The sequence below is a fragment of the Anomaloglossus baeobatrachus genome, chromosome 6, assembly GCF_048569485.1.
Source record: "Anomaloglossus baeobatrachus isolate aAnoBae1 chromosome 6, aAnoBae1.hap1, whole genome shotgun sequence".
NCBI lineage: Eukaryota > Metazoa > Chordata > Amphibia > Anura > Aromobatidae > Anomaloglossus > Anomaloglossus baeobatrachus.
The window spans coordinates 402,722,403-402,750,075 of NC_134358.1; the positions used below are offsets into that span (position 1 = coordinate 402,722,403).

The 27,673-nt window shown below is 47.2% G+C and overlaps 1 protein-coding gene across 2 annotated transcripts in view; it reads right to left on the reverse strand.

The window, feature by feature from the left end:
* Positions 1–4,244: 4,244 nt before the first annotated feature.
* Positions 4,245–27,673, reverse strand: part of SEPTIN7 (septin 7) — a 108,269-nt gene continuing 84,840 nt past the window's right edge. Inside the window, exons 10-13 of one of the 2 annotated variants that reach the window (XM_075315133.1) lie at positions 22,771–22,791; positions 13,464–13,599; positions 12,904–13,043; positions 4,245–5,295 (exon numbers count right to left, since the gene is read on the reverse strand). In XM_075315133.1, coding sequence (XP_075171248.1) covers positions 5,256–5,295; positions 12,904–13,043; positions 13,464–13,599; positions 22,771–22,791 — 337 coding nt within the window. In that variant the 3' untranslated portion in view covers positions 4,245–5,255. The remainder of the gene's footprint in view (positions 5,296–12,903; positions 13,044–13,463; positions 13,600–22,770; positions 22,792–27,673) is intronic. The other variant, XM_075315134.1, reaches the window with a different exon arrangement.

Sequence of the window (27,673 nt, forward strand, 5' to 3'; positions counted from 1 at the left end):
TCCTGCTGTGCAGCTGCCTCCTCTGCTGAAGGGGCTGGGGGAGAAATATCCAACAGTCTATTGATGGCCGCTATAAGGTCATTTACCATAGCGTCACCATCAGGGGTATCTAGATTGAGAGCGGTGTCAGGATTAGATTCCTGATCACCCACCTCTGTCTCCTCATACAGAGCCTCGTCTCGCTGAGACCCTGACCAGTGTGATGACGGCGAGGGTCTTTCCCAGCGAGCCCGCTTAGGCTGCCTGGGACTGTCATCCGAGTCAGAGTCTTCAGCCTGTGATGCCTGGGACCCCCTTGAAGTACGGATTAGTTCCAACTGAGGGGGACCGGGGAGCATAGACACAGCAGTGTCCATGGTCTGAGAAACTGGCCTGGACTGCAAGGTTTCCAGGATTTTTGTCATAGTCACAGACATCTTATCAGCAAAAACTGCAAATTCTGTCCCCGTCACCGGGGCAGGGTTCACAGGCGTCTCTGCCTGGGCCACTACTACCATAGACTCTGGCTGACGAAGTGGCACAGGGACCGAACATTGCACACAATGGGGGTCATTGGAACCTGCCGGTAGATTAGCCCCACATGCGGCACAAGCAGTGCGTACCGCCTGTGCCTTGGCACCCTAGCGTTTTGCGGATGACATGTTGTTGTCTCCTCAGAGCAATGAGGGTATAAGCCAAGAAGCGACTGTACAGTGCAATATAAATATATATGGTACAGGGAAAAAATGCACCAAATAACACTGTGGCACTAGTGGGGCCAGCACTTATGTGCAGCTTACCGCCCGCATAAACGCGGGTGTGTGGTCGCCAGAGTCCCTTGTCTGAGTCCCCCAGAGCCTGTGTCCGTTCTCCAGCCAGACTGCATGCAGGAATGGCTGCCGGCGTCCTGTGGAGAGGGGCGGGCCCTGGGCGTGTTGAGACCAAGAGCGGGAAACTTGCGTCCCCACTGTGCCCAGTGAGAGGGCTGGAGTATGTAAATAAGACTCCAGCCCTCGGCGCTGGCTATAGAACAGCGTCTCTCCCTTTCCCTGATTGACAGGGTGGGGGCGGGAACGAAGCAGAGCTAGGCCGCAAAAGCCGGGGACTAGATTTATGAGCGCTGCCGCCGTAAAAGCGCGGGCAGCGCGAGTCCCCGGCGCACTACAAGTCCCAGCGGCGCCGCCGCTCCCGGAGCGGCCGGCGCGGTAGTTCCCAAGACATAAAATCACTCAGCTAAGCTGCAGTGACTCTAACCCAAGCACGTAGCGCTAGTGCCCCCGGCGCACTAGCACACCCAGCAAGCCTGGAGTGTGCGTGGCCTGTCTGTGCGGGGACACAGAGTACCTGAACGTTGCAGGGCCTTGTCCCTGACTGTACTCAGCTCCTCCAGCAGGGTCTCTGGGTCTGTGGATGGAGCTCGGCCTCAGGGTTTGGGGGCCGGTAAGATCCCACTTCCACAGAGCCCCTCAGGGGGATGGGGAAGGAAAGCAGCATGTGGGCTCCAGCCTCCGTACCCGCAATGGGTACCTCAACCTTACAAACCGCAAGTGGGGTGAGAAGGGAGCATGCTGGGGGCCCTATATGGGCCCTCTTTTCTTCCATCCGATAGAGTCAGCAGCTACTGCTGACTAAACAGTGGAGCTATGCGTGGATGTCTGACCTCCTTCGCACAAAGCAGAAAACTGGTGAGCCAGTGATCCCACTGGGGGTGTATAGCCAGAAGGGGAGGGGCCTTACACTTTTTAGTGTAATTGCTTTGTGTGGCCTCCGGAGGCAGTGCTATACACCAATCGTCTGGGTCTCCCAATGGAGCGCCGAAGAAAGATGACTGATATGAAGGTGGAGGAGGGGATGAGAAATTAGATAACTGACTGCCTATCAGATCGGCCACAGTTTGTACAGATGGGAGCAGTTGTGTCTAGCAGATTATTGAGCAGTGTAGGTTTTAATCAGGGAACGGTGCTAGCGCCCTTTCTATTCACACTGTATACATCAGACTTTCGGTTTAAATCTGATTTTTGCCACCTTCAAAAATTCTCTGATGGCTCCGTGGTAGTCGGATGTATTAGGGGGGACCAGGGTGATGAGGAATATAGAAGGGTGGTGTCGAATTTTGTGGATTGGTGCCATGGTTACTATCTGCAACTAAATGTTAAGAAACTAAGGAGTTGGTCGCCAACTATAGCAGGAGAAAGATGGAATGTTTACCGATCACTATTGCTGGTCAGGAGGTGGAGCAGGTGGAGAGTTACAAATATTTCTGGGTCCACTTGTATAGCAAACTGGTCTGGAGATGCCACTCAGAGGGGGTCTACAAAAAGGGGATGAGCAAACTGTATTTCTTTAGGAAACTGAGGTCTTTTAATGTTTGCAGCAAAAGGTTAGAAATGTTCTACCAGTCTGTAGTGGCAAGTGCCATCTTTTTTGCACTCATATACTGGGGTAGTAGTGTGCGGGTCTCTGATACTAATAAGCTGAATAAGCTTATCAAGAAGGCAAGCTCCACTGTTGGCTGCAATCTTTGAGGAGGTAGTGGAGAGAAGAACTCTGAAAAAGTGTATGGCGATTATGAATAATAATCCATTATATGAGCTATTCATGAGACAGAAGAGCACCTTCAGTAACTGGCTAATCCTTCTGAGGTGTAAGAAGGAAAAATATAGGAAATCATTTGTGCCAACTGCTATGGGAATGTACAACAATAACAGTGTTCAATCATCAAGGTGAATGTCTACTTCTTTATTTCTTTTCCTTTTCAGTTTACCCACCGTCTATGACCTAATCTAATGTATAATGTTCTTCTATCAACTCTTTAAGTTGTGCTGTTGTGATACTATAATTTCCCACGGGATCAATAAAGTGTCTCGTAGTATTTTCTGCCAAGAAACAGTTTCTAACTATCAAAGTGTACCTATCATTTCAGGTGAACTTTCAGAAAAGCCCCCCCTCTGAATAATATTTCTAACCATAATGTCAAAAGTATGATTGTTCAGCAGTGTCTCCCTACAGGATTATCTATAATTGTTAGATTTCCATCTCAGCTGAAAAGGAGCAAGGTTCTCCCATACCTAGTATTGCACCTTGTCCCTAGCTCATAACTCTGTGGCTGTTTCTAATAAGCTAGCAAAAGTTTCCAAATAAACTTCCCAGTCTCACCATCAACTCCACAGTCCTACTTGAGAATTGTCAACCTGTGAAATATATGTGGTCATTTAATAGCCTCTAAACAGAACGATCAGACTTCCATGTGAATAAAACGATTGCTTTGTGCGAATAGAATTGTTCTCGATAGCAAGTCTTTCTTAGGATGTGCTGCCAAGAACACTAAATGTTAAAGAGATGGTTCACCCCTTTTCATTACTGGCCACATCGATATGTTGAGAAACAAGGTTTCTCTCTAATACCATGTGCTGCCAATAGCGCCTGTGAGCGGCGCTATTGCGGACCGATCGTCTCAATCGCGTTACCCCCAGGCTTCGTGACCTCTGATGTCAGCTAATGTCACGTCAATGTCCTGTTGACCTGACGTCATCGTGGTGTGCCCCAGTCTCCGTGAGTCACTGGGCTGTGGGCAGCGTTTCACCGCTTGTCATAGCCCAGCGTCGCTCCTGCTTGCATTGCTCTGCAGTGAAGGAGGAGGGAGCAGGGAGATGCTGAGCTGTGATAAGCGGTGAAACACCGCCCACAGCCCAGTCACTCAAGAAGACTGCGGCCCGCCTCAGTTGACGTGACATCACCGGACATCAGGGGTCACAGAGCCAGGGGGTCAAGTCAGGGGGTGAGCGGACAACAATAGCGCCACTCACATGCACTATTGGCAACACAAGGTATTTGAGAGAAACATTGTTTCTCAACATAATAATGTGGCCAGTAAAGAAAAGGGGTGAACCACCTCTAAGTTTAAAAATCATATTTCACCCTATGAACACATGTTATGCTTATTCAGGTGAATTCTAGTGTGTTTAGACTAGCCAATAATTGGGAAGCGAGCGTTCCTATGAACTCTCACTTCTGATTATTGGTAAGTGAATATGCATCCTTGGCAATGGAAACATTTAGATTGATGATGATACTGTGGTATCTGCTGAGGACTAGAAGAAACCGAGTGCCCAACCATCTAGGAGCTTTGATCATTATAGAGATATATAACAAGTTAATCAGCATAGAAGTCTGGACCTAACATGATGGCGCCTAACGGAGATTCACAATCCTTTTACAGAAATACTGTAGAAACAAAGTAAAATGAAATAGCATGTACTGCAGTATTACATCACAACATTGTTTATTATGTGACTTTGTACAATACAAACAAAAAAAAAAATACAGAATGCAGTATAGGAATACAGCTAAATGCAAAAGTGTGATGTTCCTCTCCTTGTGAGGCCATGATTCCCATTTCTAGCAAAACATAAAATAGACTGCACAATAGGGAAGGAACAGAATGTTATTTTATCTAGAAATGACCTATAAACGCATCATTCCTGCTGCATTACCACAAAACATAGGGAAGTATTTAAAGAGGCAGAAAGTAAAAAATAAAAATATATAAAGGTTTTACTCACTGACTCCTACTGCAAAGAAATAGGATATACTTTAAATCAGTAGGGCCCATACTCAGAAATAATATCTAAATGTTATTACAAAAAGGAAGCAGTAAGTAGAGTCTCCTGGAAAGAAGGTATTAAATGGAAAAGCATATATTTAAGGTAATCCCCACTCATTAGTTTGGTTCTTGGGGAAAAAAATGAAAGAAGAGAAAAGCCAACTGTGCACTGTAAGCCTATAATTCCCATGTGTATCTTAAACAATGGAAGTGTCAAAATAGGAAGGAAATAAAGGTAAATGTCAAGAAACCGTATGAATGGAAGTTCTCTATTACATGTGCGCGCGTTAGAAGATGGCGTTTATCTTCATTGTTAAGCCAGAGTCCTCGTATTGTGGAATATCCTGCTACCAGTCACCAGACCACGCGTACACAACAGTAAAATGCTTTTTCTTGATTTTAAAACGAAGACATCAGTTAAAAGAAAGACAGGGAGGAGAGAGGGAGCAGATACCTGCAGTGTATAGTTCTCCAAGTATGCAAAAAAATAACCTCAAACAATTCAAGGCATCTTATTTTCCACTAAGATCAATAATAATAAAAAAAGGTCATGCCGTTTAATCCAACATTTATGGATGCAACTGGTTTCAAAAGTGGCTGAATGGCTCCAATAAACACCGATGTCTGTGCTGGCAAGTTGGCAACTGATAGAGTATTGTGGTCAACAAATGTCTTAAAAGATCTTCCCTTTCTTCTTATTTTTCTCCAAAGTCCTAGGGAAAACAGAAGAAAATAAGTAGGCGTGGGCAAGCATTCAATCCATCAAAGGTCATAGTCAAGACAGAGTGAAGATTTTCCATTAGGTAGGCATAGTATCACACTTAGGGGTGCTTCACACATAGCGACAGCGACAACGACGTCGCTGTTACGTCACCATTTTCTGTGACGTAACAGCGACCTGGTAAGTCGCTGTTATGATCGCTGCTTAGCTGTCAAACACAGCGACGCAGCAGCGATCATAACATCGCTACATGTGCAGAGAGCAGGGAGCCGCGCACACTGCTTAGCGCTGGCGCCTTGCTCTCCTAGCTACAGTACACATCGGGTTAATTACACGATGTGTACTGCAGCTACATGTGCAGAGAGCAGGAGCCGGCACTGGCAGCAAGAGCGGCGGAGGCTGGTAACTAAGGTAAATATCGGGTAACCACCTTGGTTACCCGATGTTTACCCTGGTTACAGCTTACCACAGCTGCCAGACGCCGGCTCCTGCTCCCTGCTCGCTTCATTTCGTCGCTCTCTCGCTGTCACACACAGCGATCTGTGTGTCACAGCGGGAGAGCGCCTTTGAAGAAAACGAACCAGGGCTGTGTGCAATGAGCAGCGATCTCGCAGCAGGGGCCAGATCGCTGCTCAGTGTCACACACAGCGAGATCGCTAATGAGGTCACTGTTGCGTCACCAAAAACGTGCCATAGCAGCGATTTCGGTAGCGATCTCGCTATGTGTGAAGCACCCCTTAGATCTTCTTGCGTTAAAGATACCCTGTTTTATGGGAACATCAACTCAGCCTTATAAATGAGTCGCTTTCCTATACTTTCACAAAAGGTAACCTGTGTACTTAGCAGGCTTAGTAAAAGCAAGTCAATCTCAGCACTACTGTGAGCTCGATGCCAACTTGTCATCTGCTGTGAAATAGTAAGGCAGTAAGTAAATATGCTGGTAGTTGGCAAAGATAAGAAATATATTACAAAAGTACAAAAAAATATTTATTTCTCGGTTGTCTCACTGGGGAACACAGGAATAATGGGACATCCTAAATCTGGCCCTTGTGTGGGAAAATTAATGCAAGTACTGCAGAAGAAAGAATAGAAATCCCTCAAGTTACTACCCAAGCAACTTCGGCTTGTAGTACCCTTCTGCTAAGGCTTGCATCCCTAGATGCAGAGGTAGGAGCTCCACAAAACTGTGGACAAAGTAGCAATTCTATCGAATTAAAGAGCAGAAGCCCAACTAAGACAGTTCTGCTACTTAGACTCAAGTAGGCCTCCGAATGACACCAAGCTACACTGAATAGCTGGGTGTCAGCTGCCCAGGTTTAGTCTGGTGGGAGAAGTCAACTTTATTATAAGTTGTATTCTTAGCATCAGCATCCAGGTGGCATCATATTAACCTATGGTTCTAGTGTCTTCCCCCCCAATGAAGCGACCGAGAAACAGTTTGAGCAGTCGAGACTATAACGAGAGACATGGTAAGTTCAATTATGCACCCGACTGGCTTCTTCCTGCCATTCTGCAGTTGATCAGCCGGTCTCTCAGTTAAAACATTTCATAAGAACTGATGCTTGATGATCACTCAATTAGTAACTCCTGGAAAAGTTGAGCAACAGACTAAAATCATCTCTGACATCATTTTGCTACTTGTTTACTGCTAGACTCATACCACGGTCTCAGTCTGCTTTCAAGACTCCATTGGGAGCGGTCATCTGAAGCCTCCAAAAATAAAATTCATACAACACCCCATTGGAGCCATTGAGTACAGTGAGGCAAACCAAGTCCAAAATCTCAAACTTTGTACTTTATCTCGCCTTCTTCTGGAAGGGCTTCTTTTATTATATTTTTTTTAGCCTGACAGATTAGCGTTATCTATTGCACGTAGCTAAAAAGACAAAAAGAAAGCCAATGCAGTCCAAAGTTGGAGACTACGGGCTCCATTTACCTCACTGTTCTCAGTGGGTAAACAAAGCATTTTGAAGCTTCAGGTGGAATTACCCAATAATTACAAGTGGCAGCCGATAGGTGGGGTGAAACTAACCTTACTGATAAGGATGTGGAGCTGTGCACTCCGAATTGTGCTGTACAATCAATCATATTAAAAAAATATATTTAAACAATCTGTAATTATTATTATTAATCTGTCTGGAAGTAGATAGATCCTTAGATTCTGGATCTGGGCACTTGTGCTAGGTATCAACATGAAATCCTAATACATGACATCTTAGGGATCCTTTGAGATGTCATACTGTCCCATTCTTCAATATCTTCCACCATAACGTGAATGATTTAAGTGTATCATATGATACCAAAAATAATAATCTCATATAGAAGTAGGTGACCTCAGAAGTCAGTCGTAAATTTGTTTCCCCAGAGACCTCCCCAATGGGGGTAAGAAAGACTACTGCCCCCATGAGTAATTTATACAATATCCCATTACTGCCAAAGCCGGTTGTCATTAAATTTTTAAATTCTGATTAGTGTCATCTACGTGGTAATATCTCTGAAATACTTCAACATATCCCAAAGATTCTGACAATGTTTTTTCGTTACATATTGTACTTCATGATAGTGGTAAATTTAGGTCAATAGGATTTGGTTTTCTTAATGAAAAATTGAAAATTGGATAACATTTTGAAAAATTTGCAAATATAGAACTTTAATGTTTTATGCTTTTAAAACAGATAGCCATACCACTAAAATAATAAACAATATTTGCCACATATCTACCTTACATCAGCATCATTTTCAAAACTTTTTTCTTTGTTAAAAATGTAGAGGGGTTAAAAATTTAGCAGCAATTTTTCCAACAAAATATATGAAACTTATTGTATTAGTGACTTGTATGTCAAAACACGTCCCAATTTTTAAAAACAGCACCCTTCAATGTTTTCCACAAAAATGTTGCTTTAGCCCAAAAGTTTTTTTTAATCCATTTCTACTGCAATTTTTGGGAGGCAGTGTGAACAAAAAAAACAGCAATTCAGGATTTTTTTTTTGCCGTTCAAAGTTTGGTATAAGTAATGTAATAACACAGCTTTATTCTTTCAATGATAGCGATACCACATTTATGTGCTGCCTCTTCTACACAATAGAATTTTTTCTTTTTGCATTACATTATATAGCCTTTTCATTTTACTGCTGATGGAGCTGTGTGAGGGCTTGTTTTTTGTGTGACAACATCAGGTTTTCAGCTATAACATTTTATTTACATTTGACTTTAGAACGTTTTATTCTACTTTTTTTGAGTGGTTTCATGAATAAGCAGTTTTTGCCATGTTTTTCAATGATTTCTTAACTAGTGTGATAGTTTTATAAATATGATTATTTTTGATATGGTGATTTCAAATATGTACTTTATTTCTGTTACAGCATAAATATGTATTTACTTTTTTTTTTCATTTTTGTGTTCATTATGTGTGTATGTATATATTTAACTTTTTTTGCTAAAACATTCTATAGAGCTTTAACTTTTACTAATCTGATCACTGATCTAATGTGCATTGAAATGCATTAGATCTGTCAGTGTTAAACTGCAAAACGCCTTTTAGACCCTGCTCTTGGCATGTACAAACAGGTCACCACTGCTGGCAGACCAAAAGATCATTATTTGACATCTGAATGCCATGACAACCATGAGGCCCCATGACCGCATCGTAGGGGGTGCCGATCATGTGACAGAGTGATCCACTTCCCACTCTCAACCTTCTAAATACTGAAATTGACTGCGGCACTTAGAGAGCTAAAAAGTCAGGGGCGGTGCGGGCACAGTCCTAACTGTTATAGTAGGGACTCCGCTGTCACTTAAACAGAGTTCCTGGTGGCGATCGTGTGGTAACAGCTCCTGTGCCCGCACAATCGTCAAAATGTATCGGTGCAGTTCATTTGTGTGATTGCACTCCAAAATAAGACATACTAATGCAACCAATGTCGGGGTAGTTGATAACCATGAAAGGTCTTTTTCCTACCGTGTTTCCCCAAAAATAAGACACTATCTTACATAGGCCTTATTTTCGGGGAAACACGAAACACACGAGAAACACACTCGAGGGCCTTCTCCTTTATGTGTTCCACCGCAGGTACTTGCGTTCCACAGCGCCACAAGTCTCCCTGCTGGTCGGAAGCAGTACAGTATCACTGGTGTGTGTGTGTGTGTGATGTTGTTGCAATGGGATGTGTTTGTGAGAGAGCGGAGGGATCCTGGATCCAATGCGTGTATGTGAGCAGAACAGCGACGCAGATCATTGTGTTGGATGCCATTCACCATCGGCACCTGCCATCTCTAGCTATTCGTGGTCTGGTGAGTGCAATTGCAGGGTCTGTTTTCTCTCTTTTGGGCGGTGTCTTAAATGTCCTGCAGTATTCTTTAACTTTTTTAGCTGCATGGACACTTCATTATTAAACAACAACTAGAGCTTATATTCGCGGTAGGGCTTATATTTAGGAGATACTCCAGAAGGCCCAAAATTCCTGCTACAGCTTATTTTCAGGGAACAAAAGTACTAAGCCACTGTACATACAAGTCCCTCTGTTCTTCAGCAAAGACCATTCACTTCTAGAATCCACAAAAAAGAAGGGAATTTTGTTTACTTACCGTAAATTCCTTTTCTTCTAGCTCCTATTGGGAGACCCAGACAATTGGGTGTATAGCTTCTGCCTCCGGAGGCCACACAAAGTATTACACTTTAAAAAGTGTAACCCCTCCCCTCTGCCTATACACCCTCCCGTGCATCACGGGCTCCTCAGTTTTGGTGCAAAAGCAGGAAGGAGGAAACTTATAAATTGGTCTAAAATAAATTCAATCCGAAGGATGTTCGGAGAACTGAAGACCATGAACCAAAAGAACAATTCAACAAGAACAACATGTGTACACAAAAGAACAAACAGCCCGAAGGGAACAGGGGCGGGTGCTGGGTCTCCCAATAGGAGCTAGAAGAAAAGGAATTTACGGTAAGTAAACAAAATTCCCTTCTTCTTCTTTGTCGCTCCATTGGGAGACCCAGACAATTGGGACGTCCAAAAGCAGTCCCTGGGTGGGTAAAAGAATACCTCGATAAAAAGAGCCGAAAACGACCCCCTCTTACAGGTGGGCAACCGCAGCCTAAAGGACTCGCCTACCTAGACTGGCGTCTGCCGAAGCACAGGTATGCACCTGATAGTGTTTCGTGAAAGTGTGCAGACTAGACCAGGTAGCTGCCTGACACCTGCTGAGCCGTAGCCCGGTGACGCAATGCCCAGGACGCACCCACGGCTCTGGTAGAATGGGCTTTCAGCCCCAAAGGAAGCGGAAGCCCAGAAGAACGGTAGGCTTCAAGAATCGGTTCCTTGATCCACCGAGCCAAGGTTGACTTGGAAGCCTGCGAACCCTTACGCTGGTCAGCGACAAGGACAAAGAGCGCATCTGAACGGTACAGGGGCGCCGTGCGAGACACGTAGAGCCGGAGAGCTCTCACCAGATCTAACGAGTGCAAATCCTTTTCACATTGGTGAACTGGATGAGGGCAAAATGAAGGTAAGGAGATATCCTGATTGAGATGAAAAGGGGATACCACCTTAGGGAGAAATTCCGGGACCGGACGCAGAACCACCTTATCCTGGTGAAAAACCAGGAATGGGGCTTTGCATGACAGCGCTGCCAGCTCCGACACTCTACGGAGCGAAGAAAAACCCCTATCAGAGCACCAGGATAAGAAGATCCTCCAAGACCTGTGATAGATCTTGGCGGACGTTGGTTTCCTGGCCTGTCTCATAGTGGCAATGACATCTTGAGATAACCCTGAGGACACTAGGAGCCAGGACTCAATGGCCACACAGTCAGGTTGAGGGCCACAGAATTCAGATGGAAAAACGGCCCTTGAGACAGCAAGTCTGGGCGGTCTGGGAGCGCCCACGGTTGACCCACCGTGAGATGCCACAGATCCGGGTACCACGACCGCCTCGGCCAATCTGGGGCGACGAGAATGGCGCGACGACAGTCGGACCTGATCTTGCGCAGCACTCTGGGAAGCATCGCCAGAGGAGGAAATACATAGGGCAGTCGAAACTGCGACCAATCCTGAACTAATGCGTCCGCCGCCAGAGCTCTGTGATCTTGAGACCTGGCCATGAATGCCGGGACTTTGTTGTTGTGCCGTGACGCCATGAGATCGACGTCCGGCGTTCCCCAGCGGCGACAGATCTCTTGAAATACGTCTGGATGAAGAGACCATTCCCTCGCGTCCATGCCCTGTCGGCTGAGAAAATCTGCTTCCCAGTTTTCTACGCCCGGGATGTGAACTGCGGAAATGGTGGAAGCTGTGGCTTCCACCCACTGCAGAATTCGTCGGACTTCCTGGAAGGCTTGACGACTGCGAGTGCCGCCCTGGTGGTTGATGTATGCGACGGCAGTGGCGTTGTCCGACTGGATCCGGATCTGCCTGCCCTCCAGTCACTGATGAAAGGCCAATAGGGCTAGATACACTGCCCTTATCTCCAGAATATTGATCTGAAGGGATGAGTCTATCGGAGTCCAGGTTCCCTGAGCCCTGTGGTGGAGAAAAACCGCCCCCCACCCTGACAGGCTCGCCTCCTTCTACACAAAGCATAAAACTGAGGAGCCCGTGATGCACGGGAGGGTGTATAGGCAGAGGGGAGGGGTTACACTTTTTAAAGTGTAATACTTTGTGTGGCCTCCGGAGGCAGAAGCTATACACCCAATTGTCTGGGTCTCCCAATGGAGCGACAAAGAAAAATAAAGTATACAGGCCATTTATGAAGAAAGGTTTTTACGTCAATGCTAAAGTCAGTAAGAGTAAGATGCACCTATGAAAATAGTCACATCACTTGCTCTGTGTACACCAGAAAATATAATTTATGCAAATTACTGGAATAAATTATAGCAGATTTGTCAGACAATCTGTATCCCGCTCTCTTCCACTAAGCTTTGCCCAATAAACAATGTATGTATGTGCGGGCAGAATGACAAATTCCCTCACGCTTTACAAATTTAGAGGGGTTTTCATCACAATGAGAAATAAAGTAGGTCCATTATAATTAGTGCGTTAAATGCTGAAATGACAGCCTATTTGGATCTGTGGCCTGACAAGCCTATTTTCAGGAGGAACTATTTTACCTTGTTCAGTTTGGTTACTATGGTAACAATTTACACACTGAAACTGTATATTCCTATTATAGCTCCATCACTATGACAACAATTTCCATATGCAACCAAAAAAAATGATGCTGGGTTTCTGGGCTGTCGTCACACTGCATAAGAGGGTCCGCTCTCTTGTACTACTGCTTACAAACATGGGAACGTCTGGCACAAAAGAATAGATACATCACTTTGATTCTTTGCTCCTAGGTACAATAATTTGTTGACTGTAGAGATAAGCAAAGTTATTCTACTCTAATTTTGCTAAAATTATTTTCAATTTGCTCCATGCACATTCAACAAAATAGCAACCAGCTGCGGGTGTCAATTTGCTGAATCGCAGAGGTCTAGGCAATCTGTTAATACCATCTTTGACGAATTTTTGGAAGAGTAGATATTGTAGAAACAAGTCTACACCCTGTAAGTCCTCCAAACACTACACCACCATCTAAAAAACAAAGCCAAGGTGTTCAGTACCTGGAAGAATTCTGCTGTTCCAGTAGACGTTGCTGAGTTTCCCAGTTCATTTTCTCCTCTTCGAACTGACGCCTCTTCTCTTCGAGCTCTTTGTGCTGAGCTTCAAGGTTCTTTTTCATTTGCTCGTGACGTCGCTGGAGCTATGAGAACATAACATAACAGTTATAGTCAGATTCATTACAACAAAACGAAAAACATGGCTCTGACTCATCAAAACCGGTAGTTTTAACGCAGCGGGCGTCTAAGAGTCAGATGCTACTGATTTATTAAACTTCGCAAGCCTCTCAATAAATCAAGATTGTCAGGCGAGTGGTGTGCACCACGCCAGATATCTTACGCCAGTTTGGAGTGAGATTTCTGGTGTAAGAAATGACAGCCCATAATGAATTAGATAAGTCGTGGCTCATTTTGACAGAGCTGTGAGAAATGCCAAAAGTCAAATTTTTTGCCCAAGTCCAGGTTGCGCAAAAAAATTGTGAATTTTAAAGCAATTTTTACACCAGAATTCTGTCAGAATTGCTTTGATGAACTGGCACCTATAAGTTTATGTAGATTCCTACTTCTGCTTCGGAATCCTTGAGCTTCTGGACTTTTTCTTTGACCTTCATCTCAAACACTTGTTCCATTTCCATCTCCATTTTCTTCATCTTTGCCACATGTTCCCTTCTCTCTTCCTCCATCTGAGCTAGAGGGCTCCTAGAATATACGGAAAAATCAGGTTATGAGAAGCAGCAAACTGTAAGTAGACTATGAAAACGGGCAATAGGTTAAACAAAAGAAAGAAAATGATGAAGTGGTAAAATCATGAGATGGATGAAGTGATGAGTTCATTACTCACTACAGAGATCAACTACAACTATTAAGCCTAATTACTTTTCCGCTCAAAAGCTGGAAAAATACAACACCAGTAAGATCATGGACAAAAACGTTACTTTTTTTCCTGTCATTTACAGCGCATTTAAAATCTATGTGGGTTTTGGGACAGAATATGCATCAATTCAATGCCAAGATCTGTTTGGAAAAAGAAAAAAAAAAAAAGTCTACAAAACCCATTTAAGCCCACGAGAATGCTGTGTTGCAGTTCATCTGGTCAGATTTTTCTTGACTGTCCAAAACCACTTCAGAAAGTTGTTTTCCATGTGTATTACATGAGGCTGATCCACATGCAGACTAGCAGTTCAAAATGGAAAATCACATTTTTCTCAAGTATATTTTTTTCTTAACAAACCCTAATGAATCCATATAGGCACGTCATAAGGCGTAGAATATAAAGAGACCTGACATATGTAAACGATATTCTAATCAGTGCACAAAGTGGCTGATAACCACAGGATAAAAAATTAAGCAAGTTACAGCAGCTGAGGAGCTAGAAAAAGCAGGAAAATCCAATCCTAGCAGCTGCTATCCCTGGTGGTATTTTTTCAGGTTGTGATGAAATAATTACTTTTCCATGAGATGAACTCTAAGCTGTGACAGTGATTCCATAAGTAACAGCACCAGGTGAGCTCACGTTTTTTTCCCAAAAGGCAACAAAGCTAAAGATGAAGAGGTCTAGTAGCCCCGGTACATAGAAAAGTCTATAGAAAAAGATTCACTGCTTTCTGCAGTTCCAATGCAGTGTTTAGGGAGAACGATTACAGCACATCAATGCACCATAAAGAGCACCAATTGACTGTACTGCATACAAGTTGTGTGACACTTACACAGACTGATGGAAACTGAACGATTGTTAAAACGATTGTTGTATACCCAGTGTCATGTTAGTGGCAGCACTTCTGTTCACATTGGGCGACATGCTGCCGGCTGACGATTTTTAGGGAGGCATAAAAGATCTGATCAGTGAATAAACAGATGTTTTGCTACTTTGTTGGGGGAATTGCCGACATGTGTACACACAAGCCAATAGTTGGAAATAAGCATTATGAACTCTCGTTCGCAGATTATAGTATCATCTAAAACAGTGTTTCTCATCTCCAGTCCTCAAGACCCACCAACAGATCATGTTTTCAGGTTTTCCTCAAGCAGGCTTTTAGGATTTCCTTAAGGTTGCACAGGTGATGGATTTATTCCCTTTCTAATATCGAGGAGAACCTGAAAACATGATCTGTTGGTGGGTCTTGAGTACTGGAGTTGACAAACACTGATCTAAAAGTACCCGAATATGTCCTCTACAGCTATGTTCACGCAGTGAATCTTTTCTAACCACAAAGATGCAGCGTTTTTGGCCCCCAAAAAAACGCACCTACGGCAAAAATGCATGTGTTTTTGCAGCGTTTTTACCCAATGCGTGTTTTGTTTTGTTTTTTTAAGTAAAATCTAGTGACTGAAAGGGCTCAAAAACGCTGGAAAAACGCAAAAAGAATTGATATGCGCATCTTCAGAAACACAGCCAAGATGCAGCAAAGAAAAAAAAAAGAAAAAAGATGCCCAGTGTGGACAGCAAAGAAGGGAATTTTGTTTACTTACCGTAAATTCCTTTTCTTCTAGCTCCAATTGGGAGACCCAGACAATTGGGTGTATAGCTTCTGCCTCCGGAGGCCACACAAAGTATTACACTTAAAAGTGTAAAGCCCCTCCCCTTCTGCCTATACACCCCCCGTGCATCACGGGTTCCTCAGTTTTAGTGCAAAAGCAAGAAGGAGGAAAGCAAATAAATTGGTTTAAAGTAACTTCAATCCGAAGAAATTTCGGAGAACTGAAACCATTCAACATGAACAACATGTGTACACGAAAAAACAACAGCCCGAAGGGAACAGGGCGGGTGCTGGGTCTCCCAATTGGAGCTAGAAGAAAAGGAATTTACGGTAAGTAAACAAAATTCCCTTCTTCTTTGTCGCTCCATTGGGAGACCCAGACAATTGGGACGTCCAAAAGCTGTCCCTGGGTGGGTAAAATAATACCTCATAATAGAGCTGTAAAAAGGCCCGTTCCTACAGGTGGGCAACCGCCGCCTGAAGGACTCGTCTACCTAGGCTGGCATCCGCCGAAGCATAGGTATGCACCTGATAGTGCTTCGTGAAAGTGTGCAGGCTCGACCAGGTAGCCGCCTGGAACACCTGCTGAGCCGTAGCCTGGTGCCGTAAAGCCCAGGACGCACCCACGGCTCTGGTAGAATGGGCCTTTAGCCCTGAGGGAACCGGAAGTCCAGAAGAACGGTAGGCTTCGAGAATTGGTTCCTTGATCCACCGAGCCAGGGTGGATTTGGAAGCCTGTGACGCCTTACGCTGACCAGCGACAAGGACAAAGAGTGCCTCCGAGCGGCGCAGGGGCGCCGTACGGGAAATGTAGATTCTGAGCGCTCTCACCAGATCTAACAAATGCAAATCCCTTTCACATTGATGAACTGGATGAGGACAAAAAGAAGGTAAGGAGATATCCTGATTGAGATGAAAAGTGGATACCACCTTAGGGAGGAATTCCGGAACCGGGCGCAGCACCACCTTGTCCTGGTGAAACACCAGGAAAGGAGCCTTGCATGACAACGCTGCTAGCTCAGACACTCTCCGAAGTGATGTGACTGCTACTAGGAAGGCCACCTTCTGCGAAAGGCGAGAAAGAGAAATATCCTTCAAAGGCTCAAAAGGTGCCTTCTGAAGGGCCATCAGAACCCTGTTCAGATCCCAGGGTTCTAACGGCCGCCTGTAAGGAGGGACAATGTGACAAACCCCCTGCAGGAACGTGCGTACCTGAGAAAGCCTGGCAAGACGCTTCTGAAAGAACACAGAGAGCGCTGAGACTTGTCCCTTAAGGGAGCCGAGCGACAAACCTTTTTCCAATCCTGATTGAAGAAAGGAAAGAAAAGTGGGCAATGCAAATGGCCAGGAAGAAAATCCCTGATCAGAGCACCAAGATAGGAATATCTTCCACGTCCTGTGGTAGATCTTGGCAGAGTTGGTTTTCTGGCCTGTCTCATAGTGGCAATGACCTCTTGAGATAACCCTGAAGACGCTAGGATCCAGGACTCAATGGCCACACAGTCAGGTTGAGGAATTCAGATGGAAAAACGGCCCTTGAGACAGCAAGTCTGGACGGTCTGGTAGTGCCCACGGTTGGCCCACCGTGAGATGCCACAGATCCGGGTACCACGACCTCCTCGGCCAGTCTGGAGCGACGAGGATGGCGCGGCGGCAGTCGGCCCTGATCTTGCGTAACACTCTGGGCAACAGTGCCAGAGGTGGAAACACATAAGGGAGTTGAAACTGCGACCAATCCTGAACTAAGGCGTCTGCCGCCAGAGCTCTGTGATCGTGAGATCGTGCCATGAATGCCGTGACCTTGTTGTTGTGCCGGGACGCCATTAGGTCGACGTCCGGCATCCCCCAGCGGCAACAGATCTCCTGAAACACGTCCGGGTGAAGGGACCATTCCCCTGCGTCCATGCCCTGGCGACTGAGAAAGTCTGCTTCCCAGTTTTCTACGCCCGGGATGTGAACTGCGGATATGGTGGAGACCGTGGCTTCCACCCACATCAAAATCCGCCGGACTTCCTGGAAGGCTTGCCGACTGCGTGTTCCGCCTTGGTGGTTGATGTAAGCCACCGCTGTGGAGTTGTCCGACTGAATTCGGATCTGCTTGCCTTCCAGCCACTGCTGGAACGCTTTTAGGGCAAGATACACTGCCCTGATCTCCAGAACATTGATCTGAAGGGAGGACTCTTGCTGAGTCCACGTACCCTGAGCCCTGTGGTGGAGAAAGACTGCTCCCCACCCTGACAGGCTCGCGTCCGTCGTGACCACCGCCCAGGATGGGGGTAGGAAGGATTTCCCCTTCGACAATGAAGTGGGAAGAAGCCACCACCGAAGGGAAGCTTTGGCTGCCTGAGAGAGGGAGACGTTCCTGTCGAGGGACGTCGACTTCCTGTCCCATTTGCGTAGGATGTCCCATTGAAGAGGACGCAGGTGTAACTGCGCGAAAGGGACTGCTTCCATTGCTGCCACCATCTTCCCTAGGAAGTGCATGAGGCGCCTCAAGGGGTGTGACTGACCTTGAAGGAGAGATTGCAACCCTGTCTGCAGTGACCGCTGTTTGTTCAGCGGGAGCATCACCATTGCTGAGAGGGTATGAAACTCCATGCCAAGATATGTCAGCGATTGGGCCGGTGTCAGATTTGACTTTGGAAAATTGATGATCCACCCGAAACTCTGGAGAGTCTCCAGAGTAGCGTTGAGGCTGTGTTGGCATGCCTCTTGAGAGGGTGCCTTGACCAGCAGATCGTCTAAGTAAGGGATCACCGAGTGACCCTGAAAGTGGAGGACTGCTACTACTGTAGCCATGACCTTGGTGAAAACCCGTGGGGCTGTCGCCAGGCCGAACGGCAGTGCCGCGAACTGGAGGTGTTCGTCTCCTATGGCGAAGCGCAGGAAGCGCTGATGCTCTGGAGCAATCGGTACGTGGAGATAAGCATCTTTGATATCGATAGATGCAAGGAAATCTCCTTGGGACATTGAGGCGATGACGGAGCGGAGGGATTCCATCCGGAACCGCCTGGTCTTTACGTGTTTGTTGAGCAGTTTTAGGTCCAGGACAGGACGGAAAGACCCGTCCTTCTTTGGAAACACAAACAGGTTGGAGTAAAAACCGTGACCCTGTTGCTGAAGAGGAACCGGGACCACCACTCCTTCTGCCTTCAGAGTGCCCACCGCCCGCAGAAGAGCATCGGCTCGCTCGGGAGGCGGAGATGTTCTGAAGAATCGAGTCGGAGGACGAGAGCTGAACTCTATCTTGTAACCGTGAGACAGAATGTCTCTCACCCAACGGTCTTTTACCTGTGGCAGCCAGGTGTCGCAAAAGCGGGAGAGCCTGCCACCGACCGAGGATGCGGTGTGAGGAGGCCGTAAGTCATGAGGAAGCCGCCTTGGTAGCGGTTCCTCCGGCGGTCTTTTTAGGACGTGACTTAGACCGCCATGAATCGGAGTTCCTCTGATCCTTCTGAGGCCTTTTGGACGAGGAGAATTGGGACCTGCCCGCGCCCCGAAAGGACCGAAACCTCGACTGTCCCCTCCTCTGTTGGGGTATGTTTGGTTTGGCCTGGGGTAAGGATGTATCCTTTCCCTTGGATTGTTTGATGATTTCATCCAAATCGCTCACCAAACAAACTGTCGCCAGAAAATGGCAAACTGGTTAAGCACTTTTTGGAAGCCGAATCTGCCTTCCATTCCCGTAGCCACAAGGCCCTGCGTATTGCCACCGAATTGTCGGCTGCAACCGCCGTACGGCTCGCAGAGTCCAGGACAGCATTAATAACGTAGGACGCAAATGCCGACGTTTGAGAGGTTATGGACGCCACTTGCGGCGCAGACGTACGTGTGACTGCGTCAATTTGCGCTTGACCCGCTGAGATAGCTTGGAGTGCCCATACGGCTGCGAATACTGGAGCAAAAGACGCGCCGATAGCTTCATAGATGGATTTCAACCAGAGCTCCATCTGTCTGTCAGTGGCATCTTTGAGTGAAGCCCCATCTTCAACTGCAACTATGGATCTAGCCGCCAGTCTGGAGATTGGAGGATCCACCTTGGGACACTGAGTCCAGCCCTTGACCACGTCAGGGGGGAAGGGATAACGTGTATCCTTAAGGCGCTTGGAAAAACGCTTATCTGGACAAGCTCGGTGTTTCTGGACTGCCTCTCTGAAGTCAGAGTGGTCCAGAAACATACTCGTACGCTTGGGAAACCTGAAACGGAATTTCTCCTGCTGAGAAGCTGACTCCTCCACTGGAGGAGCTGAGGGAGAAATATCCAACATTTGATTGATGGACGCGATAAGATCATTCACTATGGCGTCCCCATCAGGAGTATCAAGGTTGAGAGCGGCTTCAGGATCAGAATCCTGATCAGCTACCTCCGCTTCATCATACAGAGAGTCCTCCCGCTGAGACCCTGAACAATGTGATGATGTCGAGGGAATTTCCCAGCGAGCTCGCTTAGGCGGTCTGGGGCTGCGGTCCGTGTCAGAGACCTCACCCTGGGATCTATGAGACACCCCGGGAGGACATTGTTGTTCCAACTGAGGGGGACCAGGGTGCAATGATTCCACAGTGCCCATGGTCTGAGATACCGGTCTGGACTGCAAGGCTTCTAGTATCTTAGCCATAGTCTCAGAAAGTCTATCAGTAAAAACTGCAAACTCCGTCCCCGTCACCTGGACAGTGTTAGCAGGTGGTTCCCCCTGGGCCACCCTTAGCAGAGGCTCCGGCTGAGTAAGTGCCACAGGGGCCGAGCATTGCACACAATGAGGGTCAGTGGAACCTGCCGGTAGTATAGCCGTACATGCGGCGCAGGCAGCATAGTAAGCCTGTGCTTTGGCACCCTTGCTTTTTGCGGACGACATGCTGTTGTCTCCTCTGAGCAATCCAGGAGGGTATATAGCCAAAAATCAACCGTGCACCATACAGTGTAAAGTATAGCCTATAATCATATAATCTATATGTACACTTCTGCACTAGTGGGGCCAGCACCTCAGGTGCTGCTTACCGCCCGCTCAAAGCGGTTGTGTGGTCACCAGAATCCCTGCCTGGGTCTCCCAGAGCTTGTCTCCCCTCTCCAGCGTCAGAAGAGCTGACAGGAATGGCTGCCGGCGTCCTGAGGAGAGGAGGGGGCCGTGGGCGTGCCCTAAAAAGTGCGGGAATCTGGTGCCCCACTGTGCACAGTGAGGGGGGGTGGAGTATGCAAAGCATGTCCCAGCCCTCAGTGCCGACGTCCGTACAGCGTCCCGCCCTTCCCCTGACTGGCAGGCCTGGGGGCGGGAAAAGAGTGAGACTAGGCCGCAAAAGCCGGGGACTAAAGTTATAAGCGCGGCCGGCGTATAAGCGCGGTCGGCGCGGTAGTCCCCGGCGTACTAACACTCCCAGCCCGCGCTGCAGTGTGAAATGGCAGCGCGCGGTCAGCGCGGTAGTCCCCAGTAAACTAACACACCCAGCCACGCTGCAGTGTGTGATGGCACAAGCGCGGTCAGCGCTGCGGTCCCCGGCGCACTAACACACCCAGCAATGCTGGAGTGTTTCTGTGCGCGGTCCCCACGGGGACACAGAGTACCTCAAAGTAGCAGGGCCTTGTCCCTGACGATACTCGGCTCCTTGTCCAGCAGAGTCCCCAGGGGCTGTGGATGGAGCACGGTCTCAGTGCCTAGAGACCGATTAGGATCCCACTTCACCCAGAGCCCTAAAGGGATGGGGAAGGAAAACAGCATGTGGGCTCCAGCCTCCGTACCCGCAATGGATACCTCAACCTTAACAACACCGCCGACAAGAGTGGGGTGAGAAGGGAGCATGCTGGGGGCCCTGTTATGGGCCCTCTTTTCTTCCATCCGACATAGTCAGCAGCTGCTGCTGACTAAGCTGTGGAGCTATGCGTGGATGTCTGCCTCCTCCGCACAAAGCATGAAAACTGAGGAACCCGTGATGCACGGGGGGTGTATAGGCAGAAGGGGAGGGGCTTTACACTTTTAAGTGTAATACTTTGTGTGGCCTCCGGAGGCAGAAGCTATACACCCAATTGTCTGGGTCTCCCAATGGAGCGACAAAGAAATAGAAATCTCAGACTATGCTGGGGGAAGGAAATGCATGCATTTATGTGAATGTTTGTGACCTCAAAAACACACCAAAAACGCAATAAGAGATGCAGTGGGGTTTCAAATCAGGAGCCATTTGTTCTCTCGGGAAATAGGCTGCCACCAGAGATTTCTGTCAAATACTTAATTTCCATTCAAACTTAAAGGGAACCTGTCAGATCCCATATGCATTCTCAGCTATAAGCATCCCTGTGTTGTTATATTGTGGAATATGAAAGGCGCTCAGAAGCGCCTCTGAAGCAGAGAAGCGAGCACCCTGATGACAGCTGCAGAAATGGTAAGGGCGCACGCGCGGGATCTGAAGATGCTGATGGTGACGTTGTACATGTAAATCCATAGTGTCACGCCCACAGGGGCTCACGTGATACTACGGAATACATGCAAACGCCCACAGGGCGATGTGACACCCATGGGGCTAGAGCCCCTGCTCACTTACATAGCGGATATGCAAGTAATAAAATGATTTTTAATACTTTCATATTCCACAATATAACAACACAGGGATGGGTAGGAAGCGGTTAATAGGCCACACAACACACTGCTTATAGTGGAGAATGCATATGGGACCTGACAGGTTCCCTTTAAAAGGGGTTGTCAGGTCTAAAATTGACAAATCTGCAGTCACTATGTGACTTGGAGACTTGTGAATCCTCACAGCACATGCTCTATGAGGACTTGTCAATGTCAGCACCGTGAATGGCAGTCATGTGACCGCAAGTATGCAATATCAAACTCCCGGCCACATTCCGAATAGATGGACGCGACCTCACTCAATGCAACTTTGTTGAGTAGGGCTGGGCCAATCTAGTCGGAATGTGGCCAGGACTCATTTCGCAGATATGCGGTCACTTGATTCACAGTATTAACACTGGCAAACCCTCACAGCACACACAGCATGTGATGTGAGGATTGACAAGTCTCTGGACAGAGGGAGACAGAGTGACTGCAGACTTGTCATTTTAGACCTGCTAACTCCTTTAAAGATGCTCATTCAAGTGTGCATGTGTGTTTGGCTTGGTGTGAGATGAGAACACTAAGCCTCACTTTAGTATTTCTGCACAAGGTGACCTACAAAAAAAAAAGCCCAAAAAACCCCAAAGAATACTCATGGAATTATTTTTTTTTTTCTCATCTTGCTGCAAAAAATGCTGTTATCTAGTATCTAATAAGAGGGATGCTGAATTTCTTATTAAAACCATGGTCCCATTTATTATCTTCTAGTTGTGGCAGAAGATTAAGAAGGTAAAAATAATTAGATACACAAGCAAAAGTGTTTGGGAAAATTTAAAATGACCACTTACATGCCTTCAACTGTTTCAAGTCTAAAAAAGAAAAGCAAAACAAAACAAACAAAAAAGAAGGACTTAGCATGCGCAAATTAAGCAAATTAAAATTAATTCATTAATCAAAAGCTGTATAAGTGCATCTAGAAAAAAAGATTGTGTAAAGAAAAGGGAGATCAGTTTTTAAGAAGCCAAATTCAGATTTTAGATTAGACGAACAGCCAGATATAGTGCAAATATTAATTTTGGATTTGTAAAGGGAAGAAGGGTTGTAGAACATCAATTGGTGCAAAATGCATTGGTAATAGTGCAATAAGTACTCATGCATTAAATTTCATAGCAACGGAACATTACAAAATGAAGATTAAATCTGTTAGGAATCTTGGGGGAGGAGTGGTATTAAACGCCATTTAGCAAAAGTAAAAGATGTGTATGATGCAGAGATACATAAGCGGTAAGCCAGTAGACTACACCTGGCTACTGGAGAAAAAGAAGGGGCCAAGAGTCAATTACCAGATGTTGCTGCCAATATTAAAGAATACCTGATGGACTACAAGTTCCTGTGGTTTATTTCTACAGTACTTTGTGTGATAACTTTCTTGCCGCTGCCCGATATCCATAAGCACATTACAGTAATTTTCTGAACAGAAGCATTCTACAAAGCTGCTCAAAACTAGTCTTTGTTAATCTACTTACACATTACAGCTAAATTTACTAAAATCAAAGACCCACCATGATGTGTTTTTGGTGTTAAGGGAAAGGTATAATCAAAGACCGAGCAATACTTTAAATAAGGTTGTGTTTTTTCATTTTTTTTTTTTAAATTGATGTTTTATTTTTCTATATTACCATCTTCACAGTGGCCAAAGGCCAATATTAAAGGGGTGGACTGAAGTCAAATTATATTTCATACATTCTGCTATTTTCTAATATAGTGGTTTTAAAAATTCCCTACTGTTCCATACCTACAATAACAGCTATTCTTTTGTTTCCCCTATTTCCTGTATGAGGAACCTTTGACTATCTCAGCATGCATTGGGATTCTAAAACCAAGAGTCATCAGTGCAAAGGGTAGAGGCTGCAGTCACTGTCAGAGCCTCAACCTCCTCCCTGAAATGAAGTGTCATCACTGGCGATCATAATAATCAGCCGGGAAACAGAGCAGTGTCAACACCTGGCATACAGAAGACAAGTGACATTACTAGTGGGGGCGGCCCTAGTCTCCTGCATGCCGGATATTGATACCGCTCAGTCGGTGGCTGGTTATTACTGATGTGAGCTGACAATAGAGCGGATGTCATTATGCACACTGCATAGGGACACAGCAGGGAAGAGCACATCCTAAAAAACGAGTGTTACTGATTACTCTTCGTTGCAAGGAGTGGGCAGGGGCTGTGACAGTGACAGCAGCCTCTGCCTCTTGCTCTGATGACTCTGAGTATCCCAGAATTCACTGGGTTTCTCAAAGAAGGGAATTTTGTTTACTTACCGTAAATTCCTTTTCTTCTAGCTCCAATTGGGAGACCCAGACAATTGGGTGTATAGCTATGCCTCCGGAGGCCACACAAAGTATTACACTAAAGTGTAAAGCCCCTCCCCTTCTGCCTATACACCCCCCGTGCATCACGGGCTCCTCAGTTTTGGTGCAAAAGCAAGAAGGAGGAAAATATTATAAATTGGTTTAAAGTAAATTCAATCCGAAGGAATATCGGAGAACTGAAACCATTCAACATGAACAACATGTGTACACAAAGAACAACAGGGGCGGGTGCTGGGTCTCCCAATTGGAGCTAGAAGAAAAGGAATTTACGGTAAGTAAACAAAATTCCCTTCTTCTTTGTCGCTCCATTGGGAGACCCAGACAATTGGGACGTCCAAAAGCAGTCCCTGGGTGGGTAAATAATCTCATAATAGAGCCGTAAACGGCTCCGTCCTACAGGTGGGCAACCGCCGCCTGAAGGACTCGCCTACCTAGGCTGGCATCTGCCGAAGCATAGGTATGCACTTGATAGTGTTTCGTGAAAGTGTGCAGGCTCGACCAGGTAGCCGCCTGACACACCTGCTGAGCCGTAGCCTGGTGCCGCAAGGCCCAGGACGCCCCCACGGCCCTGGTAGAATGGGCCTTCAGCACTGAGGGAACCGGAAGCCCCGAGGAACGATAAGCTTCGAGAATTGGTTCCTTGATCCACCGAGCCAGGGTCGATTTGGAAGCTTGTGACCCTTTACGCTGGCCAGCGACAAGGACAAAGAGTGCATCCGAGCGGCGCAGGGGCGCCGTACGAGAAATGTAGAATCTGAGTGCTCTCACCAGATCTAACAAGTGCAAATCCTTTTCACATTGGTGAACTGGATGAGGACAAAAAGAGGGTAAGGAGATATCCTGATTGAGATGAAAGGGGGATACCACCTTAGGGAGAAATTCCGGAACCGGACGCAGAACCACCTTGTCCTGGTGAAACACCAGGAAAGAGGCTTTGCACGACAACTCTGCTAGCTCAGACACTCTCCGAAGTGAAGTGACTGCTACTAGAAAGACCACTTTCTGCGAAAGGCGTGAGAGAGAAATATCCCTCATTGGCTCGAACGGTGGTTTCTGAAGAGCCATCAGCACCCTGTTCAGATCCCAGGGTTCTAACGGACGCTTGTAAGGAGGGACGATGTGACAAACCCCCTGCAGGAACGTGCGTACCTGTGGAAGTCTGGCTAGGCGCTTCTGAAAAAACACAGAGAGCGCAGAGACTTGTCCCTTAAGGGAGCCGAGCGACAAACCCTTTTCCAATCCGGATTGAAGGAAGGACAGAAAAGTGGGCAAGGCAAATGGCCAGGGAGTAAAACCCTGATCAGAGCACCAGGATAAGAATATCCTCCACGTCCTGTGGTAGATCTTGGCGGACGTTGGTTTCCTAGCCTGTCTCATAGTGGCAATGACCTCTTGAGATAACCCTGAAGACGCTAGGATCCAGGACTCAATGGCCACACAGTCAGGTTGAGGGCCGCAGAATTCAGATGGAAAAACGGCCCTTGAGACAGCAAGTCTGGTCGGTCTGGTAGTGCCCACGGTTGGCCGACCGTGAGATGCCACAGATCCGGGTACCACGACCTCCTCGGCCAGTCTGGAGCGACGAGGATGGCGCGGCGGCAGTCGGCCCTGATCTTGCGTAACACTCTGGGCAACAGTGCCAGAGGAGGAAACACATAAGGGAGTTGAAACTGCGACCAATCCTGAACTAAGGCGTCTGCCGCCAGAGCTCTGTGATCTTGAGACCGTGCCATGAATGTCGGGACCTTGTTGTTGTGCCGAGACGCCATTAGGTCGACGTCCGGCATCCCCCAGCGGCAACAGATCTCCTGAAACACGTCCGGGTGAAGGGACCATTCCCCTGCGTCCATTCCCTGGCGACTGAGAAAGTCTGCTTCCCAGTTTTCTACGCCCGGAATGTGAACTGCGGATATGGTGGAGGCTGTGGCTTCCACCCACAGTAGAATCCGCCGGACTTCCTGGAAGGCTTGCCGACTGCGTGTCCCGCCTTGGTGGTTGATGTATGCCACCGCTGTGGAGTTGTCCGACTGAATTCGGATCTGTTTGCCTTCCAGCCACGGCTGGAACGTCTTTAGGGCAAGATACACTGCCCTTATCTCCAGAACATTGATCTGAAGGGAGGACTCTGTCTGAGTCCAAGTACCCTGAGCCTTGTGGTGGAGAAAGACCGCTCCCCACCCTGACAGGCTCGCGTCCGTCGTGACCACCGCCCAGGATGGGGGCAGGAAGGATTTCCCCTTCGATAGAGAAGTGGGGAGAAGCCACCACTGAAGGGAAGTCTTGGCTGCCCGCGAAAGGGAGACGTTCCTGTCGAGGGACGTCGACCTCCTGTCCCATTTGCGGAGAATGTCCCATTGAAGTGGGCGCAGATGAAACTGCGCAAAAGGAACTGCCTCCATTGCTGCTACCATTTTCCCTAGGAAGTGCATGAGGCGCCTCAGGGGGTGTGACTGGCCTTGAAGGAGAGATTGCACCCCTGTCTGTAGTGAATGCTGTTTGATCAGCGGAAGCTTCACTATCGCTGAGAGAGTATGAAACTCCATGCCAAGATATGTCAGTGATTGGGCCGGTGTCAGATTTGACTTTGGAAAATTGATGATCCACCCGAAACTCTGGAGAGTCTCCAGAGCAATGTTCAGGCTGTGTTGGCATGCCCCTTGAGAGGGTGCCTTGACAAGCAGATCGTCTAAGTAAGGGATCACCGAGTGTCCCTGAGAGTGCAGAACTGCTACTACTGTTGCCATGACCTTGATGAAGACCCGTGGGGCTGTCGCCAGGCCGAAAGGCAGTGCCACGAACTGAAGGTGTTCGTCCCCTATGGCGAAACGCAGGAAGCGCTGATGCTCTGGTGCAATCGGTACGTGGAGATAAGCATCTTTGATGTCGATTGATGCCAGGAAATCTCCTTGGGACATTGAGGCGATGACGGAGCGGAGCGATTCCATCCGGAACCGCCTGGTTTTCACATGCTTGTTGACCAGTTTTAGGTCCAGAACAGGACGGAAGGATCCGTCCTTTTTTGGCACCACGAACAAGTTGGAGTAAAAACCGTGACCCCGTTGCTGAAGAGGAACAGGGATTACCACTCCTTCCGCCTTCAGAGTGCACACCGCCTGCAGAAGAGCATCGGCTCTCTCGGGGGGCAGAGATGTTCTGAAGAAACGAGTCGGAGGACGAGAGCTGAACTCTATCCTGTAACCGTGAGATAGAATGTCTCTCACCCATCGGTCTTTTACCTGTGGCAGCCAAGCGTCGCAAAAGCGGGAGAGCCTGCCACCGACCGAGGATGCGGTTTGAGGAGGCCGAAAGTCATGAGGAGGCCGCTTTGGGAGCGGTTCCTCCGGCGGTCTTTTTAGGACGTGACTTAGACCGCCATGAATC